Here is a 22,726-nt window from a genome sequence, read left to right on the forward strand (position 1 = left end):
GTTTTTATATAAATATCTGATACTTTAATGCTGGTAGAAGCTAGTAAAATATTATTTTTATACATACAATAGCGACAAATTTAAATATACCAATACATATATTAAACGACGTGGAATGGGCACTCATACCCCTCCCCCTGTCGTACTCCGTCGTAATAAGCAAGCCCCCCCTCTTCTCAACGACGTAGTTTATGGATGACCCCTAATACGAGTGTTTTGAGATACGAGCCGCCGAGCGAGCGATGTTTTGCTTTGAGATGAGAGCAAAATTTGAGATACGAGATTCATACGAAAATTTGAGATTCATGCCTCTTTTTGACTACTTACTTCTAACTTGAAGGAGGTGATAAAGGGTATAATGCCAGCTAAGGGCGTTACAATAATTTCCAAGCTCCGGACGTCTCTCCATGAAAAGATGGAGAAACTAATGATGGTGTGGGTGACAGAGAAGCAGCATCAAGGAGGAACCTTAACACAAAGCATCATATGTGAGAAGGCACGAGCGATTTATGAAAGGGAGGAAAAAACAAACCTCTTTGGACAGTTTTTTAAACGAGCTGCAGATGAAAATGAGCAAAGTGTAACTTAAGTGTTATTTATAAATAAATGTTTCTTCTTGTAAAAATCTTTTTCTTATTTAAAAACACCTAACAAAAACTCATAATATGTAGTCCTGATTAGTTTTAATATTTATACGCAAGTTTTTTTTATTCTCTTTTTCCTTCCATCTTCCCTTGTATAACCAATCGAATTTACTCATATTTTTCATTTCTTTGTATGTGTCCAAATCAACTAAATTTTATTTCCTTCGTATTGTTGGGTATTTCTTTTTCTTTTCACATTCCACATTCTTTGATAATGCCACATCTCAAAGCTAGGTCTCTCTTTAATTGCATCCCTAATTGTCCAAGCTTCAACTCCATACAAGAACAGAGGATATGTAGCATCTCAATACTCTAAAAAGGATCTGAAACTGTTTTCTTGTGGCATGTCCAAGTTAAGTATTGTGTTTATATGGGATTAAGCCTCAATTTTGATTAGAATTAAAATTACATTTTATAAATATAGGCCAGGAACCGAAGCTTTTCACCTCGTAATTTTTACAGGATGGATCGATTTGCTTGAAAATTTGAGAATACGTAGTGCATAGTCCAAGGATCAAAATCTATATCATGCCGAAAGGCGCTTTTACCATGTAGGTGCTTGCCACCCCATCTCGGGGGTGGACATTTTTTATTATATTTTGACCACAAAACTTGATAAAAACAGTCATTCTAAGCAAAAATGTTCTATACATTTTTTTGAAAAAATTAATAGTTTTCGATTTATTCGCTATCGAAAGTGTTCGTTTTGTATAGAAAAAAATCAATGTTTTTCGATATACTCATTAACGATTCACTAACTTTTTGCCGTAGAAAAAATTTGTTCAAACCAAGTTCTTGGAAATTAAATAACCTACAATTTTATATTGAAACATTTTTTTGTATCTCTGATGCTAATCTTTCTATTCTGAAAAAATGGCATTTTTTACCAAACTACAAAAATTCGTTATTCGCTTTTGACTCCAGTTTTTTAAAAACTAATCATTCTAAGCCAGTCAAACTTCTAGGAATCTATTAATAATACATAAATAAATAAGAATGAATAAGGCCAATGAATAAAAACACCGCTAACTTACATTATTATGCTTCCAATTAGATTTCTCCTTTTTTTTTTTCAAAAAAATATATTGATTTTTTAACCGTAACTTTTTTATTTTTTATCTTAGAAATTTGTTAAAAAATAATTTTGGAGGTATTTACGAAATCTATAAGACAATTAATATTAAATCTTTTTAAAATCCTCAGTCGCAAAAAGAGGTGACTTTGAAAGGTTGGTAAAGGTGGTTTTTGCATGTTATTACAAGTTTTAATTATCAATAGCTCACTCAATTATTGTCTTATGAAAAATTTTTGCAAACCAGTTTATTGAGAATTAAATATGCTACAATTTCATATTTAAACATTTTTTCGTATCTCTGATGCTAATCTTGCTATTCTGAAGAAAAATCCATTTTTTCCAAACTACAAAAATTCGTTATTCGCTTTTAACACCATTTTTGTAAAAACTAATCATTCTAAGTCGGTCAAACTTCTAGAATTTATTAATAATACCTAATTAAAAAAAACAAATAAGGTTAGTGACTAATTTTAATTAGGGTTGTGATTAGGGGGTTGCTTGCGATCACTTTTTCGCTGAAAAAATAGGGACTGACATTCTTTTCAGTGTAAGTCACTTAATTTTTGAGCTAGAGACATTTTTTTTTATTTTTGGAGATAGATATTTTTCAGTACTTTAAATTAGTTTAAACAAGTTGTCCTCGAAAAATGCATAGTTTTCCCGTCTTTTGACTTTAAAACTACAATATTTAGCATTTGACGAAGAAGAGCCAACATATAATAAAGTATAGCTCGATTACTATTGGTTTTAAAGAAAATAAAAAAAAGGTTTTGTTTATTTTTTTTGAAAGGTACATTTTTTTTAAGTAAAGTTGTTTTGATAAAACGAAAACTTTTGGAGTTATTAGCAAAAAACTTACGTTGATTTTTTCGATATAAAACTAACACTCTCGATAGCGAATAAATCGAAAACTATAAATTTTATCAAAATATGTATAGAACGTTTTTTGCTTAGAATGAAAGTTTTACCAACTTTTGCGATTAAAATATAATAAAAAATTTCCACCCCCGAGATGGGGTGGCAAGCACCCCATGGTAAAAGCGCCTTTCGGCATGATATAGATTTTGATCCTTAAACTATCCACTACTTATTCTCAAATTTTCAAGCAAATCGATCCATTCTGTAAAAATTGCGAGGTTTTGTCCTATTTGAAGCTTCATTACTTGGACTAATATTGATATTTGACGTTTAGATTTCTACTCTGGAAATCATTTTCAAAAAAAGATTATTTTAAATAGTGAGCTGTTAGTATAACCGAGTTGTTTGTTTGTAAACCAATCAAAAAAGTATGAAACCATCGAAACTACTTTGGCATTAAACAATCCAGACAAAAAGAGAAGACTGTAGAATTTTTTAAAAGAATCTTACGGTCTCTCTATAATCAACAAGAGATTTTTCATCATCTTCTTTTTCTTGTAGTACCTATCTGTTTCAGATGTTGGCGAGCATCATGGCATTCTGTACTTTGCACACATGCACACTGCTACTCGGAAAATATTTGTGGTTGTTGTATTGGACCACTTACGTAGATTTTTCAGCCACGAAACTTTTCCTTCTACATTTCCCTGTGAGATTAGTTGCAGCAATCGATATCTCTCGCTGTTCCTCATAGGCCCGTACTATTGTACGGAATTGACGCCACTTCGTAAAGTTGCTTTAAATACCTACTAAATCTATGACACATAATTTCTGCCGACTCTACAAGATCCAGCAAGAGGTATTTCTATTGGTAACTCACATGTTTTCGTTAATACGATATTATTTCTATAAGCTTATATTTTAATAATTAAATTTAACCTCAATATTAAAAAATAATCTTTGCGAGATATTCCTCAGTCACAGAAAGATACTGAAATCAAGCTATCAATGAAATCCAGTCCCGGATTAAGAATCTTGAGGCCTCCAGACAACCCAAACTTTACCCAAGCTCTTTAAGAAACCTAGGCGTTCTCCGTTTTCAATAATTTTAATTTTTAAAAATGTCCGTCCGTCTGTTGCGGAATAACCCAAAATGACTATGAAGCAGGAATAAATTGTTTTCCCTGCAAGTCTTGAAGCTGGGCTATAAAATATTTGAACTGCTCTACATAGTTTATCTTCAAGTTTTTATGTAATTATAAAGCACACTCCTTTATTTGAGTATCACTCAATTTTGGAAAAACACATAAATGACCAAATACTGAGTTAACTACCCATACACTGTCACATACGTTTCAACCTTGACCTTTTGTCCACCCTGTAGAAAAACTTAATTGGAATTAGCATCATCGAAATGTAGTGTTTGTGCTCGCCTTGAGTATTGTATAGTAGATCGCAGGTCTTCTGCTCGTAGTAAACAAAATTATCTCTTTGGAATTTTAAGAACAGCAAAAGTGAATTTAGAAGCTGAACTGCAGTTTGAAGCTTAATCTCTTCTCTCTGTCATGATTTACTGACAGCGTTCATGCGTTCTAAAATTGTTGCCCAAAACTCATTTATTATGAATGTTTCTTTTTCTGGCATTTCTTTCAACAAACACTTAAAGGGGTGATACACACGCGAGTAAGTACGCGAACTTATGGCTTGACGACCTTTTTCGCACGTGTATCACAGCAAGTACGCGTACTTTAAGTCCGCCGAGTAAGTACGCCGTCGATCCAACAAGTTTGAAATCTTACTCGTAACCCGTACGTGTATCACTGCCACGAGCCGCGAGCCTCGAGCCATCATGTTATTGCGTTTAAAGTTACACTTATATTTTCACTAATTAAGCAAATTGCCTAGAAATAATTCAATCGTTTATTGTTGAAAGGAGACAAGTTACATTTTACAAGTTTTGAGAAAACCGTAAAACACTATTTTAAGCTATACTTACTAAATTATTTTTGGTTATTTCTTTTTGAGTAAACCTAATTATTTATAGGCTGTTTTATCCTCCTGATGAAAATATTACCCTCTTATCTATGATATTTTGTTTGTTACCCACACTTTTCGATTTCGTCTTTTTTATTAGTATTAAAAATATATAACACGATAGGACACGATACGAAGTATATAATACGATAAAATTCCTAAATAGCACAAACCACCGACGGCGACCGCGATCTTTAAAACCGCGTACTTTATGTCTGCCGTGTATCACCGACGGCGAGCCGAGTAAGTCCGCGATCTTTAAACCCGCGTACTTAAAGTTTGTGTGTGTATCACGCGCTTTAGCCTCATGAACTGTTTCAGATTTCTGATTAGAGTCTTCAGCAAGAGTATGAAGAGCAGATATGAAAGCGTTGTAACCTTTAGACAAAGGTCTTGTTGCATCTGCCCTTGCAGTCCATCTTGTGCTGCTTGTTCGTTTAAGGACTATATCGTGGCGAATGAGATCGCTTAGTAGAGTTTCATTTAAGCATTTGATCATAACTTCCCAACAGTGGGTAGAGGCTGAAAAAAAGTTGTACACGGACTGAACAAACCCAAAATACGATATTCCATTTGAGGGAGAATACGTCAGCCAATCTCTTTTAATTTTTGTTCCACTGATATGTTTTCGAAAAACCATAGATTGTGCAAAAATCTTGTAATGCCTTCAAAATTTCTTTTTGGTGCTGAAACACTTCCATCAAGGTTTTTACATTCTGAAGACCTTTTCCAATCCAAAATTCCCTTACTTATTCAGTTGTTGTATTCCGTAATTCTATGTAAATTTCCGAATGTAGAAACGAATTTATCTTTAACTTCAATTTGTAACTTAGGTTCGGTTTCTGGTTCTTTAACTTGTTGGACTGGAATAGAACTGTGGTTACATGTTTTTTCATATTCTTCAGTTACGTAAGCTATGTTTCCCTCAGTTATGTCTACTTCATCACATGCATTTTCATTGGTTGCAGTTTGACTAGCTATGGATTTCCGTGTGAAACTGAGTTAAAATAAGTTTTTATTATGTTTAAGATTTTGATTAAGGATCTTTTCGTTCTATTGCTTTTTCTTGTGTTTTCTGCTCCACTCTCGAATCTTTTTTCTTATTTCCAACTGTAGTACTGTTCCTTCTACCGAAGGGTACTCATTAGCCATTTATTCTCACAACATAGACTTTCTATGTGAACAAAAGTTTGTAATGTAGTTTTATACGTCCACCATCACTTTTATGGTATTGCGCGATATTTGAATTTTTCAACATAATATGATTTATAGTTTATATTTAATTCTAATTACTATTTTTTTCGTTTTGCGCCCTGCGAGGCCCCCGTCGGGGCCAGAGCCCCTAGGCAAGTGCCTACTTTGCCTATTGGTTAATCCGGCACTGATGAAATCTCTGGAAAAATATAAAGAAATTTCCAGAATTTCAGCTCAATCTATATTTAACAAAGTTACAAAGGTACCCAATTATCATAATGATAACAATAAGAACGCTTCACGTTAAGTTAATACTTGTGAATTAATATTGAACTTAATTACAGATGTATTAACCTATATTTTATGTTCAATATAATTTTTTTATATTTCGATCTACCAAGACCAATATGTATATTAAAATGGAATAAATTTTCGTTACAGGCTATGGAAAGTAGGCATGATACATCATCATGCCTCGAAGGAAAACAAGTGACCGTACCCGGAGGACGTGACAAGGAAGGACGACCCATAATTTTAATCACCATCCCATCAGACTCTCCTCAAATAGATGCCGTTCCGGCACTTCAGTACTTACTTTCTCTGTTCAGGTGGGTACTTATTCGGTCAGAGGCGTACCTTTTGTTACAAAACCGGTATCCGGTACGTTCGATAATGCTTCTTCAGGTTATCTGAAAAGGTTACTTGAAGGTAATGCCCATAATTTACAGGAAAACGTATATGGTAGTATAATGGCATGGTACTACCAAATAAAATGGTACAACCAAAAAAACGAATTCTATTTTTTATTAAAAATGATACAGTGTCCTAATAGAATAAAGATGGCACATTTTACAATTTCTATAACTTAGTTTTATTAGTTAAATCGGTATAGTCTAGTCAGTGGCGTAGCTGACAGACCCGCAAGGCGGGGGCGCCCCAACGTTAGGAGGGGCCCTTAAAGCCTTCAAGCTTAATACTTCCACTTTCTTTAAATTGGAGACTAAAACATATTTTCCTAATAAGTATCAAAATAGGGAATTTGGAAGGAAATAATGAAGCGGGTAATTGACGTAACTCTACGTACTTGCGTGGACATGTTGGTAGGTAGTTTAGATGAAAGTGAATCCCAAAAAAGTAATTTTTGTCGGTTGTTCTTTTACTAACGAAATATGATCCTGATTTAGCTAAATTAATCGATAAAAACAATAACTTAAAAAAACAAATGACCCCCAAATACAAAACGAAGTTATAAATTTGCTGGCTCAAGAAACTGAAAACAAATTGATTAATTTAATTAAAAAAAATTATTTTTATTCAATTATTCTTGATACCACTCAAGATATTTCGAGACACGATCAGCTTAATTTTATTTTCCGGTATGTAACTTGCGATGAAAATAATTTATCTTCCAAAGCAGAAGTTGTTGAAAGTTTTTTGGGATTTATTCGCATGTTAGATCAAAGTGCAGAAGGTCTTGTAAATGAAATTTTAAAATTTATACAATCGTACAAAAGGATCTTTCCGTACACAACTGCAGAGGAAAGAGGTATGGTAGGACAAGGGTTATAAGTGGTGTATATTGAGGCGTACAAAAGCGTATAACTGACATTGAAAAAACAGTTTTCTATGTTCATTGTGCATCCCATAATCTGAACCTAGTGTTGAATGATGCCGTTGCTGGTGTACAGGAGTTGGTTTTTCAGGATATAATTAAAATATTGTTTTTTAGTGCAAGTATTAAAAGATAGGATGTATTTACCTACTATGTACTATTATGACTTTGGATCCATCGCGTTTTCCAACACTTAAAAGGTTATGTGAAACCCGGTGGTCATCCAGACATGATGCTTATGGCTTTGTGTCGAGCTTTCCGACAAGTAATGAAATCTTTAACGAAAATTTTAATGCTATCTAAAAAACGATGAAAAATTATAAAAAGACTAAGTTTTCACTCTAATGGCATATAAAACAACATAATGCTATTCTACATCCCACCAGAATGAAAACAATGGGAACCTTCTCTGGTTACACCTCCGAGGCTGCTACAATTTGCAAGCCATACGGATACTGAGACTAAGGAAGATGAGGGAATTCTACAATTTACAATTCACGTCCCATCTGCTCAGCGCGGTAAAGTTCCAACGAGAATGGTTCCCTTCATACTCCACACAGAGTAAATGTAAATCAAAAATGAATAACCATTTTCAATTTCGTTGCAAAACGAAAACACAGCCAAACCATATTCTAGTCCAATCAGAGAGTGCTGCAAGCACCTCTACCGGTTTCGAAACTTATTAGTCTCTCATCAGGAGGCACATATGCTGCTCTCCCCGATCCAACCAAAACAAACCCCAGCGTGCATTCCCGGATTGCAACGAACGAAATGGCATAGATGGCAAATTGTAGAAGCCTCGGAGGTGTAACCAGAGAAGGTTCCCATTGTTTTCATTCTGGTGGGATGTAGAATAGCATTATGTTGTTTTATATGCCATTAGAGTGAAAACTTAGTCTTTTTGCTAGCAGTTGTCGCTAGGGCATCTATGCCATTTCGTTCGTTGCAATCCGGGAATGCACGCTGGGGTTTGTTTTGGTTGGATCGGGGAGAGCAGCATATGTGCCTCCTGATGAGAGACTAATAAGTTTCGAAACCGGTAGAGGTGCTTGCAGCACTCTCTGATTGGACTAGAATATGGTTCGGCTGTGTTTTCGTTTTGCAACGAAATTGAAAATGGTTATTCATTTTTGAAAAATTATAAGTTAATGCATTATAAGAGCATATGAATAATTTTGAATTTGTCGTTAACATTACTAAGTTAAGTTTTGTAGTTAATGTTTTCAATGTAAATTTAGATATAATATTGCAACAACTTACTAATAGGTTTGTCGGATTAAGATACATGTATAATAGGTTTTCACGTCTATTCCCAAAAAATCTATTAACACTAACTAATGAAGACTAATTAAAGGAAGGCCAAATATTGTCATTTACACATATTTTTGTAATTATACTGTAATTAGTTGTCGTTATGTTTATAATATGGGGGCCCACAAAAATTATCGCGGGGGGCCTCGCAATCTTCAGCTACGCCACTGGGTATAGTTCCTGGGAGGGATAGACCCCGGGAGTTGGCTGTGTAGCATTTAGTTAAAAAAATACTGGATCCTTTGTAAAAGGTATATTTAAAAGACCCCAATAAGGGTTACATCACAAAACAAAACGTTTTCGGATTCACAAATAATCCATCGCCAGTGTTAAAAAGCCCTAAAATGATAAGTTTAACCTAATTAATAAAAGATAATGTAAAAGTTGACTAAGGTTAAGAATTGACAGAGGTCATACTTATAATAGCATGCATGCGTGAGCCACCAAAAAGTTATGGGTAAAAACCCTATAAAAGTTACAAGATCTTATTATGAATAAAATCGATGGATGTTGCAAATATTCTTGGATATTACCCAGGGCAACACAGGACTTTAACCCACTTGGATGTAATATGAAAGGGATGAACCTCACATATTGAGAATTGAGTGTCAACTAAAGGTGAAGGAACGTTAGAAGTATGTCAGAGACAAACTGCCAATGCGACGTTATGAACTGTTTTGTTACTTCAGCCAACGAATTTAAAGTTAATGTTGATGTTGAAAATAAAACATGATCAAATATCCATATATGTATTGGTGTTAGAAATATTCGAACCTAAATGTAAAAAACATACATTTACATTTAGGTTCGAATATTTAGGTTAGTCAGTTGATTTTATATTATGGGAGATGACACGACACGACGCGACGTTAAATTCAGTTCAAAACTTATGACAATTAAAAAGATAAAAAATATTATTATATTTACTGTTCTACTTCCCCTAAATTTTTGTACAGAAATTTTGGGTTCTTTTCGAATTTAAGAAACAGTTTCTCTTGGTTAGAAATGTTGACCGTGAAATATAAAAGATCATAATATATTTTATATTATAAAAGCGTTGATCGATAAATACGGAGTATATTTATCAGTCAACGATAAAAGTTTAAAAGTCTATTAAAAGATTAAGTATGGCAACGGGAATGGTCATATCTCGCATTTCCTTGAATTCCTAATTAATACTAAAAATAAATAATAAATGTAACTGTCGAAAATTCGGAAATATATCAGATAGCGATTAACTGACTGGCGATCAATCGGCCGGCGATGAACTGGCGGCATCGAAACGGCGGCGATGAACTGGCGGCGATGAAACGTCCTAGACCCCTTATTAGGTAGTTTTCTCAGGATTCGAAAAAAATGAATCCCATTTAAATAGTATTGGAGCCGAAAGTTAGTACCATTCCCTTTAAATCAAAATTGTAAGTAGAAAATATACTTCTCATGTACCGGGTGTCCCAATAAGAATGGCTCTCGGCCATATCTCAGGAACCGTTTATAGTACAGCTTTGGGAAAAAAATTTTATAACAAAAGTTACCTCGAGAAAAGCCTGGAAATTATTTTCATATTTGTAAGTCCACCGCTAGAGGGCGTAATTGAATGTCAAAAATTTAAAAATAAAAATTTTACAAAATTTACATAATGAAAGGGCACTGAAAATCCAATCATCGTATTCTTTGCAAAATTCTGCGAATATTTGATTTCACAAGTGTAACTCTACCTTTGCAAATAAGAGGTGGGGGTGAGTGGGAACCTTGTTATGAAAAATGGCTGTAAGTCCGGTTCTGCTTAATCGATTTTATATATTATATATTTATATTAAATTATAGATATAATATATATTAAATAAAATTAAATCTAATCGAATGGAATCTAATTGAATCAAACGAATATAATCGAATCTATAATAAGTATTCACTTCTGTCTGCATTCCGCAAGTGTCACGCTTTAATTTTTTCCACAGCACACTACTTGTTTCCACTTTGATTTCCGTAACTTCGTTTACAGGAGACATCATCAGTTATGTTTAAAAATTAACACGTTTCTTAAGATATCTAGAGATAGAAAAAAGGTATCGACATGCGGTTTTCAATATTCTGTTGATAATTTGGTCTAATTTTGTAATACAGGGTTAAAAGTGCATACTTGTATTTAATATTTTCCAAAGAAAACTAGATTTCTGAAAAACATAAAATAGCGCCCCCTAGCTGGCATATTTCTTACTAGGCTGTTTCGTAATTATAACTCTTACATTAACGAAAAAGATCTGTTTTCAACGAGACCAAGTTTGCAAAAATCGATTAAGCAGAACCGGACTTACAGCCATTTTTCATAACAAGGTTCCCAGTCACCCTCACCTCTTATTTGCAAAGGTAGAGTTACACTTGTGAAATCAAATATTCGCAGAATTTTGCGAAGAATACGATGATCGGATTTTCAGTGCCCTTTCATTATGTAAATTTTGTAAAATTTTGATTTTTAAATTTTTGATATTCAATTACGCCCTCTAGCGGTGGACTTACAAATATGAAAATAATTTCCAGGCTTTTCTCGAGGCAACTTTTGTTATAAATTTTTTTTCCCAAAGCTGTACTATAAACGGTTCCTGAGATATGGCCGAGAGCCATTCTTATTGGGACACCCGGTACATACAAGTGTGTAGCCCATCTGATTCTACGGAGTGCAACTTTCTCTCAATAATGGTGAATGCTGCTTCTTCCATGGTCTATGGTGGAAGCCTGAATGCGCTTTTAGTTAAACAAAAATAATTCATAGAATTTTGTTGTATGTATTTCTATCTCACTTAATAAATTTATTTACCTTTGGAAAGCTTTTTGAACCGTTAGTGTTTGAGGCAGTTCTAATTCACAGGTAAAAGTTTTCATATTTTTATCCCGTATTCTATGTTTCTACACTCTATGTTTCAAGAAGTTCTTAATGTTGTTCTATTGTGTAGATACTAATCACTAGGGATCACAAACAGTATTTGAGAAACTAAAAAGCCATGAAAACAAACAAATTAATCGTCTGGTAAGATCAGCGACCAAAAGAAGGAGACTGAATAAACAGTGACCTACTGACCTTAGAAAATTTCTTACTGGAGGGTTAGTACCGGATAACCACTCCTCTTAAGTTATGTAAATATGTACTGTAATCTCATTTACATGAAGCTCCATTAGATCAGAATGCAGATTTGCAGTTAAATAAAATACAAAGAAACTTATTTTCTTATTTTCCATAATATGTAAAGATATCAATAGTAAGTGGTAAATCAATTAATACACCAAACATAACCAATATCATAGAGGAAGTTCTTTAAAAATTTAACAAGTTGACTTCAAGTTTGGACTGGAGCTTCTAATAGCATTCATCCCGACTTTTATAATCATACTAAACAAAAAATCGAAGATAAATGTTTTTTAAAAGTACCATTCTAATCCCTCCATAAAAAACCTGTTAAATATTGCTTTTAACACCTCACTACCATTAACCAACAACGGTTAAACTCATAGTCAGAGCCTGTAGCCGTATGGTTTTTTTTAAGAAGAGAAACTTCCAGCAAGTAGAATTCGTGATTATAAACAGATGCCGATGGGCATAATTAAGTTTCTTTTATCAGCGGGAGATCTTCTTCAATTCAAAGTTCAAGTTTAATTTTGCCGCTCTCCTGCACCTGCTGCTCGCGCCAAATGTCAACAAAAGTGACGAAATGACATTAAAATACCTTCGTGTCAAGCACGACAATTAAATAAAATGGTATAAATAGAGGTTATGAAATACATTGTAAAGATCATCATTATGAGAATAAAAAGACTTTCATTTTTTCAGGAAAATGCATTGAAACACATCTACCTAAACATTTTCTGTTGTCAAATAAACAATTATGCTAATTTTGTAGTAACGTGGTTGAAAAATGTGCATTTAGTGGTATGTGGGATGATTGAGTACACTTGGGAATATTCTAATCTAAAATATACAGAGTGGCATAAAAAGAGCATCTCTTAAATCTTAAAGGATCTGCTTTAGGTATGCGCCCCTGCCTACGCCAACCTTGGTTTATTTCCTAATCTAATACCATATAGGAGAAACCATGCTCCTACTCTCAGTCCATATCCAAACCTATCATTTCTCTCCCACTATCGTGGATGGATTTATCAATAACGACCTTATGTTATTCTTCTTCTTTTTGTATAGACATGACTCTTTCTGTTTTTTCAATGTGCCTCTAGTAAGTTGTCGTTCCATCGTTTTCGTGGTCTTCCCACTGATCGTCTTCCTATTGGGGAATTGTCTCTCGCTGTCCTTACTACTCTATTTGTTGTTATTCGGCTTAGGTGGTCATACCATTCTATTCTTCTGTTTCTTACCCAGTTATTAATGTTGTACACATTGCATCTCCGGAACTGCTATGATAGACAGAGACATCAGAGAAAGTGACTGGGAGAAGAGAGAGCTGTGAAAAACGAAAACGATGAACTCATAACCGGAAAAAGCCGAAGGAGAAGAAAAAATATTATATAGAGATTTTTTGAATTCCATTTAGAAATTACTTGTTTCATATTTTCACTACTAGAGCAATTAACTTTACTTTATTCTGCTCTACAGTAGAGTAAACAATTGCCTCTTGAGTATCTAGCAATAATCCAAAACAGTTGCAAATTCGTGAAATATACTTTAAGATGCTTTTTTCCCATCCAAAAAGAAGTGCTATACCTATATCATATACGCGATGAGTATGCCCAATGCTATTTATGTATACATATACGTAATTTATATACGCACAAAATTTATTTTAGCGAAGTGATGACGGTCGCAAATTCAATACTTTTCCCCATCCAAGAAGTGCACAACGTCCCTAAAGAAATTTTCAATTCAAAAATTTATTTCGTCGAAGCAATGACGTTCCCTAATTTAATACTTTTTCTCCATCCAAAAAGTGCACAACGTCCCTCAAGAAGTTTTTTTTTCAAATATTTATTTTGTCGAAGCAATGACGGTCGCTACTTTAATACTTTTTCCCATCCAAAAAGTACACAACGTCCCTAAAGAAGTTTTCACTTCAAGAATTTATTTCATCGAAGCGATGACGGTCGCTAATTTAATACTTTTTCCATCCAAAAAGTGCACAACGTCCCTAAAGAAGTTTTTACTTCAAATATTTATTTCGTCGAAGAGATGACGGCCGCTAATTTATTACTTTTTCCAATCCAAAAAGTGCACAACGTCCCTAAAAAAGTTTTCACTTCAAAAATTTATCGAAGTGACGACAGTCGCTAATTTAATAATTTTTCCCCATCCAAAAAGTGCACAACGTCCCTAAAGAAGTTTTCACTTCAAAAATTTATTTCGCCGAAGCGATGACGGTCGCTAATTCAATACTTTTTACCCATCTAAAAAGTGCACAACATCCCCAAAAGAAGTTTTCACTTCAAAAATTTATTTCGCCGAAGCGATGACGGTCGCTAATTTAATACTTTTTCCCCATCCAAAAAGTGCACAACGTCACTCAAGAAGTTTTCACTTCAAATATTTATTTCGTCGAAGAGATGATGGTCGCTAATTTATTACTTTTTCCAATCCAAAAAGTACACAACGTCCCTAAAGAAGTTTTCACTTCAAAAATTTATCGAAGTGATGACGGTCGCTAATTTAATAATTTTTCCCCATCCAAAAAGTGCACAACGTCCCTAAAGAAGTTTTCACTTCAAAAATGTATTTCGCCGAAGCGATGACGGTCGCTAATTCAATACTTTTTCCACATCTAAAAAGTGCACAACGTCCCCAAAAGAAGTTTTCACTTCAAAAATTTATTTCGCCGAAGCGATGACGGTCGCTAATTTAAATAATTTTTCCCCATCCAAAAAGTGCACAACGTCCCTCAAGGAGTTTTCACTTCAAGAATTTATTTCATCGAAGCGATGACAGTCGCTAATTTAATACTTTTTCCATCCAAAAAGTGCACAACGTCCCTAAAGAAGTTTTCACTTTAAAAATTTATTTCGCCGAAGCGATGACGGTCGCTAATTCAATACTTTTTCTTCATCTAAAAAGTGCACAACGTCCCCAAAAGAAGTTTTCACTTCAAAAATTTATTTCGCCGAAGCGATGACGGTCGCTAATTTAATACTTTTTTCCATCCAAAAAGTGCACAACGTCCCTCAAGAAGTTTTCACTTCAAAAATTTATTTCTTCGAAGCGATGACGGTTGCGATGACGGTCGCTAATTCAATACTTTTTTCCCATCTAAAAAGTGCACAACGTCCCCAAAAGAAGTTTTCACTTCAAAAATTTATTTCGCCGAAGCGATGACGGTCGCTAATTCAATACTTTTTTCCCATCTAAAAAGTGCACAACGTCCCTAAAGAAATTTTCACTTCAAAAATTTATTTCTTCGAAACGATGACGGTCGCGATGACGGTCGCCAATTTAATACATTTTCCCATCCAAAAAGTGCACAACGTCCCTAAAGAAGTTTTTACTTCAATAAATATACGTACAAAATTTATTTCGTCGAAGAGATGACGGTCGCAATGACGGTCGCGAAATAAATCCTTTTTCCCCATCCAAAAATAGGTTTTACATTTATTTTAAATTTAAATACTTCTATACAATTTATGTATATATACACATAATATAGATACGTACAAAATTTATTTCGCCGAAGAGATGACGGTCGCGATGACGGTTGCGTAATAAATCCTTTTTCCCCATCCTAAAATAGGTTTTACATTTATTTTTAATTTAGATACTTCTATACAATTTATATGTACATACAAATAATATATAGCATAAGCGATGAAGGTCGCAATGACCGTCGCGATGACGGTCGCGAATTCAATGCTTTTTCCCCTTTTCAAAAATCGCACAACGTCCCTAAAGAAGTTTTCACTTCAAAAAATTGATAGTTTTCAAGTTATAAGCAATTTAAAATATGAATAATGCGAAAACACGCATTTTTGAGGCTTGAAAATTTATAATGTGTAAATTATTATTTTTGAGGTTGCGAAACGCCTAAATTCAACTTTAAACATTCAATTTCAAGATTCTTATGAGTAATCCGGGCTTATTTCAATGTAGACCGTTTGTTTAATCGTTAATTATGCGCGTCCACTTGACTTTTAAGCCACCGGACAACAGCGGCGGGCCGTCGCACTTCGCTCTATATTGTGCGTCTTTATTGCACTACATATATGATTGAATTAGAACATTGGTAATAATTAATGGAATAAATAAATAAATTATTTAAAAAACTATGGTAATAATAACATAAAATAAATGTCAAGTATTTGTTGGGAATTGTTCTCGTAAGTACATAAATATGTGTAAGTGCGACAAAAACGCACCATACAGTGCGACCTGCGGCGCGGTTGCTTAATTCTTAACTGGCCGGGCATAATTAACAATTAAAAAACAACAATCTATATTGAAATAAGCCCCGATTACTCATCAGAATCCTGAGACTGAATGTTTAAACTTCAATTTAGGCACTTGACAACCTCAAAAATAATAATTTAGATACGAGTTTTCACGCCTGGAAAACACTTACCTACTTTCGCATCGATTTTAAATCGCTTGTAACTCTAAAAGTATCAACTTAAAAATGAAAGAATAAAAGGGACATGTTTTGATTAAAATGACCCATAAACTCTAAAACAATATTTTCGGGAGCAAAAAAGGTGATTTTTGAATTTGTTTAAAAAAAATGTTTATTCAAGTTTTGCCCAAAAAGCCTTTTTGATTTGCTTAATAGTCGTAAGAGCTAGTGAACCCTCCGTATAACGGTCGTCCTGTAAGGCTAGAAATTTGTCTAGTGATAATTCATAGCACACCAAGGCTAAAAACCATGACCTGGCAGGCATCAGCCGTGCACGTGTATCTACCAGGTGAATCGAAAAGTGCCAATTTAGGGGGTAAAATAAACTTTCTCCTGTAAGGTTTAAATTTCAGTATGTGTTTGAGTAAGTCATTTAGAAGAAATGTGTACAATGACAGGCGATTCTGAGGAGCATAAGACCTTGCCAGGCAAGGGGAAAGATCAGGGGTTTTTCCTAAAATTATTTTTTTTCCATCGAACAAAGTTTTTTTAGGTTTTTTGAATCATTCCAAACAGAAAAGGTCTTTAGTGATTTTTCTCTTAAGTTAATAGTTTTTGTTATATAAGCGATTGAAAATTTTGAAAATTGCGAAATCGGCCATTTTTAACCCTAAATCGGACATTTATCTAAAAATTTCAATGTTGCCAAGGTACGTAGATATTCTTTAAACATTGATTGATGAAATCCCCAAGAGTTTTTTGCAATAAAATATCGAAAACCCCTTTGTTTTTTTAATTGCTAATCAAGCGGGCGCGACACTGTAGTATAAGTGAGGACGTTTGAGTTTGCATAAATTCATTATCTCGAGAATAGGCAAATTTCAAGAGAAATCCTCAGACAGGTCCATTTTTATTTTTGAATTAGGACTTTTTGGCATATATATAATACTAGTGACGTCATCCATCTGGGCGTGATGACGTAATCGATGATTTTTTTTTAAATAAGAGTAGGGGTTGTGTGATAGCTCATTTGAAGGGTTTTTTAATTCTCTATTCAGTATATAAACATTAACATAATTATTTATACAGGGTGTACAAAAAAATTTTTTCTTCTATTTGTCAAATTTAATCAAAGTTAATTTAATAAAAAATTTTTTTTTGTACACCCTGTATAAATAATTATGTTAATGTTATATAGTGAATAGAGAATTAAATAACCTATCAAATGAGCTATCACACAACCCCTACTCTCATTTTAAAAAAATCATCGATTACGTCATCACGCTCAGATGGATGACATCACTAGTATTATATTTATGCCAAAAAGTCCTAATTTAAAAATAAAAATCGACCTGTCTGAGGATTTCTCTTGAAATTTGCCAATTCTCGAGATAATGAATTTATGCCAACTCAAACGTCCTCACTTATACTACAGTGTCGCGCCCGCTTGATTAGCAATTAAAAAACAAAGGGGTTTCCGATATTGTATTGCAAAAAACTCTTTGGGAGTTCATCAATCAATGTTTAAAGAATATCTACATACCTTGGCAACTTTGAAGTTTTTAGATAAATGTCCGATTTAGGGTTTAAAATGGCCGATTTCGCAATTTTTAAAATTTTCAATCGCTTATATAACAAAAGAGAGTGGCAACAACGCATTGTGCGAAATAAAAGTGTTAAACATTTTCACCAGAGTTTATTCCGATTTTTGAGGTAATAGTGCGAAATAAAATATTAACTATATGCGAACATTTGTATAAGGTCATAAACTATCTAAAGTGCAAAAAATAGTGGCAAAAATCGGCCTATAAGTAACTTATAGAACATTTTATGTTAATCAAAACAAACGACATTTTATAAATTCCAGTTCTTTTGACAACAGATAAGAGAACAAGTCTTGATCAAATTAAAAGCGACGTTGCCGGTTTTCCAAAAAGTTTTAAAAATCCAAGAAAGGAAATCAATCAATTAATAATAAACTAAGTAAACAAGATTTCGAAGTAAAAAGAATTTTAATATATTTAAAGTCATACTCAATTATTGCTTGAGAAGTTCTAGAGCCTTCGCCGGGTCGACTGGGGAACTAGAGCTTATCGCTTGCTTTAATATAGAGTACAAATACATAAAAAATGGTGGATAGTGATAATGATTACACCTCAGAAGACAGTAAAAAGAGAAGTCTAGAGATAGATGCAGACAATATTTTTAACAAGAGCAAGAAACTATCCAGAACACCAACCAAACAACAGAAAGATGAAAACAAAATTGATCAGCTTTTAAAAATGATGCAAAATTTAACAGATCAAACACAAAGTTTAACATCGGAGGTAAAAGGAATAAAAGAAGAACAACGAGAATATAGAAATGACCTCCGAGAATTAAGAAAAGAAATAAATGAATTCAAACAAAGTAACCAACAACTACAAAAAGAAAATGATGAAATGAAACAGGAACTAAAGATAGTGAAAATGAAGGTAGAAAAGTTCGAGAAAGAGAGAAAAGCTAACAATGTTATTGTCCAGGGTCTACCGATGGATACAAATAACCCAAATGTAGTCAATGAGGTTATGGCAGATTTCGTGGAAAGAGAATTAGGTATTAAAGTAGAAATAGAAGAAGCTTATAAAATAGGGGACAAAACATGTCTTGTAAAACTAAAAAACAAAAATGAAAAAATAAAAATTATGAAGAACAAAAACAAACTAAGGAATTCAAAGCCGGAAATATATATCAATAACGATCTAACGCAAGAAGAGATGAAAATACAACAAGAAATACGGAGAATTGCAAAATTTCAAAAAGAAAACGGTAAGAACACTAGAGTAGGTTATCAAAAATTAATTATTGACGGGACTGAATGGAAATGGAACAAAGAGAAGAATGAACTGGAAAGGGCAAAGCAGGACACGCCAAAAAACTGATAAAAAAACAAATATTGGATACAACACAAAAAACGGACACGAAAATGGCAAAGGAAAAGGACCTGATCAGATTAGATAAAATAAAACATACGAACACAAAAAAATATAATAAAAAACCGAAAAAATGTGATCAACTAAAAATAAGTACGTGGAACATCAGAACAATGCTTGAACCAGGAAAAATGCAGGATATCGTCTCAGAACTAGAAAGATACCAAATTGATATTGCAGTGATTCAAGAAATCAGATGGGCAGGTCAAGGAGAAATAAATAGAAAAAACTACACACTACAGTACTCGGGACATGAAAAACAAGGTCAATATGGAGTTGCTTTCATAATTATGGGAAAAATAAAAAATAACATTATGCAATTTAAACCAATAAATGAACGTATGGCTTACCTGAGAATTAACGCCAAACCATTTAATATATCAATCATAAACGTATATGCCCCAACTGAAAGTGCTACTGCGGAGGAAAAAGACAAATTGTATGAGGAACTCGAACGAGAAATGGAGAAGTTACCTAGAGAAGACACAATACTGGTAATGGGAGATTTTAATGCCCAAATAGGTAAGGAAGACTACATTAACCAAGTAGCAGGTAAGCACACAATACACGAAAAAACTAACGACAATGGCCAACGATTATGTAATCTAGCATCTAGTACCAATATGATTATCGTTAGTACAAAATTCGAACATCCCAAATACCATAAAGTGACGTGGATTTCCCCAGACCAAAAAACATGGTCACAAATAGACCATATTCTGATTACAAGAAGGAAGCAAACATCGGTAACAGACGTGAGGTCCTACAGAGGTGCACATGCAGACACAGACCATTTTATGGTGACTGCAAAAGTAAGACAAAAAGTCAAAAGAACACTAAAAAACACGACAACAAAAAATAAATGGCACGTAGAAAAACTGAATACTCCAGACATAAGGATTAAATATGCTGATGACATGAACAAAAAACTGAAGGAACAATCTAAACCTACAAAGGATATAGAAACAGAATGGAGAAATATAAAAAAATGTATAAATGAAACAGCGGAAGTACACGTAGGGATAAAAAGAAACAAAAAAAGACAAGAATGGTATAATGAAGAATGCCATAAAATGTTAAAAAAGAAGGTAGAAATGAGACAAATGCGGATAAGAACAAATAGACAGGATTATAGGGAAGAATACAATATAATAAGGCATGCATGTAAGAAAAAAATAAGGAAAATTAGACGTGAGTGGTTGGATGATAAGATAAAAGAAATAGAAAAAGAGAGTAAGAACAGAAACACAAAAGAATTCTATAAGAAAATTAGTGAGCAGAACAAAACGTTTAAAGGAAAGATAAAAAGCATAAAAGATAAAAATGGAAAAGTATCAGAAAACGATGAAGAGTATAAAGAAATTTGGACTAACTATTTTAAAGAATTATTAACAGAACAACAAGATCAAGACCTAAATGAAAACAGAGGAGAAGAGACAATGATGTTAGGAAACCAGCTACAAATACCAACAAAAGAGGAAGTTGAGGAAATTATTAATAGCAGCCGTAATGGTAAAGCCTCAGGATCGGACTGTATCAATATGGAGCTTATAAAATATGGTGGTGAAGAATTAAAAGATAGATTATACAATTTAATAAAAGACATATGGGACGAAGAAAAAATGCCGGAAGAATGGTACAAAGGACAAATTATCACGATTCATAAAAAAGGAGATCAACAGATGTGTAAAAACTACAGAGGACTGACGCTATTAAACACAGCATATAAAATCATGTCCGCCTTAATACAACGAAGACTGACCGAAGCTACCACGAATATCATAGGACACTATCAATGCGGATTTGTTAAGGGAAAGTCTACAACAGATGCCATACATACAGTTAAACAAATTATGGAAAAAGCTCATGGATATAAAATAGAAATTGAACTGCTTTTTATAGATTTTCGACAAGCATTTGATACAATAAATAGATCAAAACTAATGGTAGCTCTGAAAGAAATGGGAATACAACATAAATTAAGAAGATTAATACAAATGACAATGAGTAGAACTGTAGTTAGTATAAAAACTCAAGTAGGCGACACAGAAGAATTTGTCATCAATAAAGGGGTGAGACAAGGAGATTCATTATCAGCAACTCTGTTTAATCTTGCCCTAGAATACGTCGTCAGGAAGATCAACAAAGGCACCCTCCGAACGAGAGAAGGACAAATAATAGCATACGCTGATGATATTGTGCTAATAACAAAAAATAGAAAAACAATGGAACGAATGTTAAACGAAATGGTAACAGAAGGAAAAGTAATGGGATTAAAAATAAACTAAGAGAAAACCAAAATAATGAGATTTGACAAAAACTTTGAAAACAGAAAGGTTAGAGTAGGAGAATACACTTTTGAAGAAGTCGAAAAATTTAAATATTTAGGAATATTAATAACAAACAATGGAGAAAGAGAAACCGAAATCAAAGAAAGGATTATTACAGCAAATAAGAGCTTCCATGCAAATAAAAAATTACTTAAAAATAAGTTATTGAGTAAGAAATCAAAAATTAAAGTATACAAAACAATAATTCGACCGACGATGATGTATGCAGCCGAAACTCTTAGCATGACAAAAAAACAAGAGGAAAACCTTAGAATACAAGAAAGAAAAATACTAAGAGCAATATTAGGACCAATAAAAATAAATGACAATGAATTTAGACAAAGAACGAACCTTGAGTTACTGGAAGAAATTGAGGAGGATATAGTATGTAAAATAAAACAGCAAAGAGCAAAATGGCTAGGACACATATGGAGATCCGGATCAACTACGACGATATACTCAATATTGGAATGGACACCAGCTGGCAAAAGAAGACGTGGAAGACCAAGATCTACATGGTTACAAGAAGTAGTAAGTGATCTCAACAATGCGGGCATACGACATTGGAAAGGGAAAACCAGAGACAGGAAAGAGTGGAGAAAAATAACAGAGAAAATTAAATAACGAACATGAGGACTGATCTACCTCAAAACATAGATCTAGAGAGCGTAAGCGGCGTAACCCCTAAAGGGGTGTTTAGCCACTATATATATATATATATATATATATATATATATATATATATAACAAAAACTATTAACTTAAGAGAAAAATCACTAAAGACCTTTTCTGTTTGGAATGATATAAAAAAACCTAAAAAAAAATTTTTCGATGCAAAAAAAAATTATTTTAGGAAACACATCTAATCTTTCCCCTCGCCTGACAAGGTCTTATGCTCTTCAGAATCGCCTGTCGTTGTACACATTTCTTCTAAATGACTTACTGAAACACATACTTAAATTTAAACCTTACAGGAGAAAGTTTATTTTACCCCTAAACTATGCACTTTTCGATTCACCTGGTAGATACACGTGCACGGCTGATGCCTGCCAGGTCATGGTTTTTAGCCTTGGTGTGCTATGAATTATCACTAGACAAATTTCTAGCCTTACAGGACGACCGTTAGTCGGAGGGTTCACTAGCTCTTAGACTATAAAGGGGGCA

The 22,726-nt window shown here is 33.6% G+C and overlaps 1 protein-coding gene across 6 annotated transcripts in view; it reads left to right on the top strand.

Moving 5' to 3' along the window:
* Nucleotides 1-22,726, top strand: part of LOC114338523 (titin) — a 751,244-nt gene that overhangs the window by 43,628 nt on the left and 684,890 nt on the right. For all 6 annotated transcript variants that reach the window (XM_050662823.1, XM_050662825.1, XM_050662826.1 and 3 more), the window contains exon 2: nt 6,247-6,413. In XM_050662823.1, coding sequence (XP_050518780.1) covers nt 6,250-6,413 — 164 coding nt within the window. In that variant the 5' untranslated portion in view covers nt 6,247-6,249. The remainder of the gene's footprint in view (nt 1-6,246; nt 6,414-22,726) is intronic.

Source organism: Diabrotica virgifera, chromosome 9 (genome assembly GCF_917563875.1).
Source record: "Diabrotica virgifera virgifera chromosome 9, PGI_DIABVI_V3a".
NCBI lineage: Eukaryota > Metazoa > Arthropoda > Insecta > Coleoptera > Chrysomelidae > Diabrotica > Diabrotica virgifera.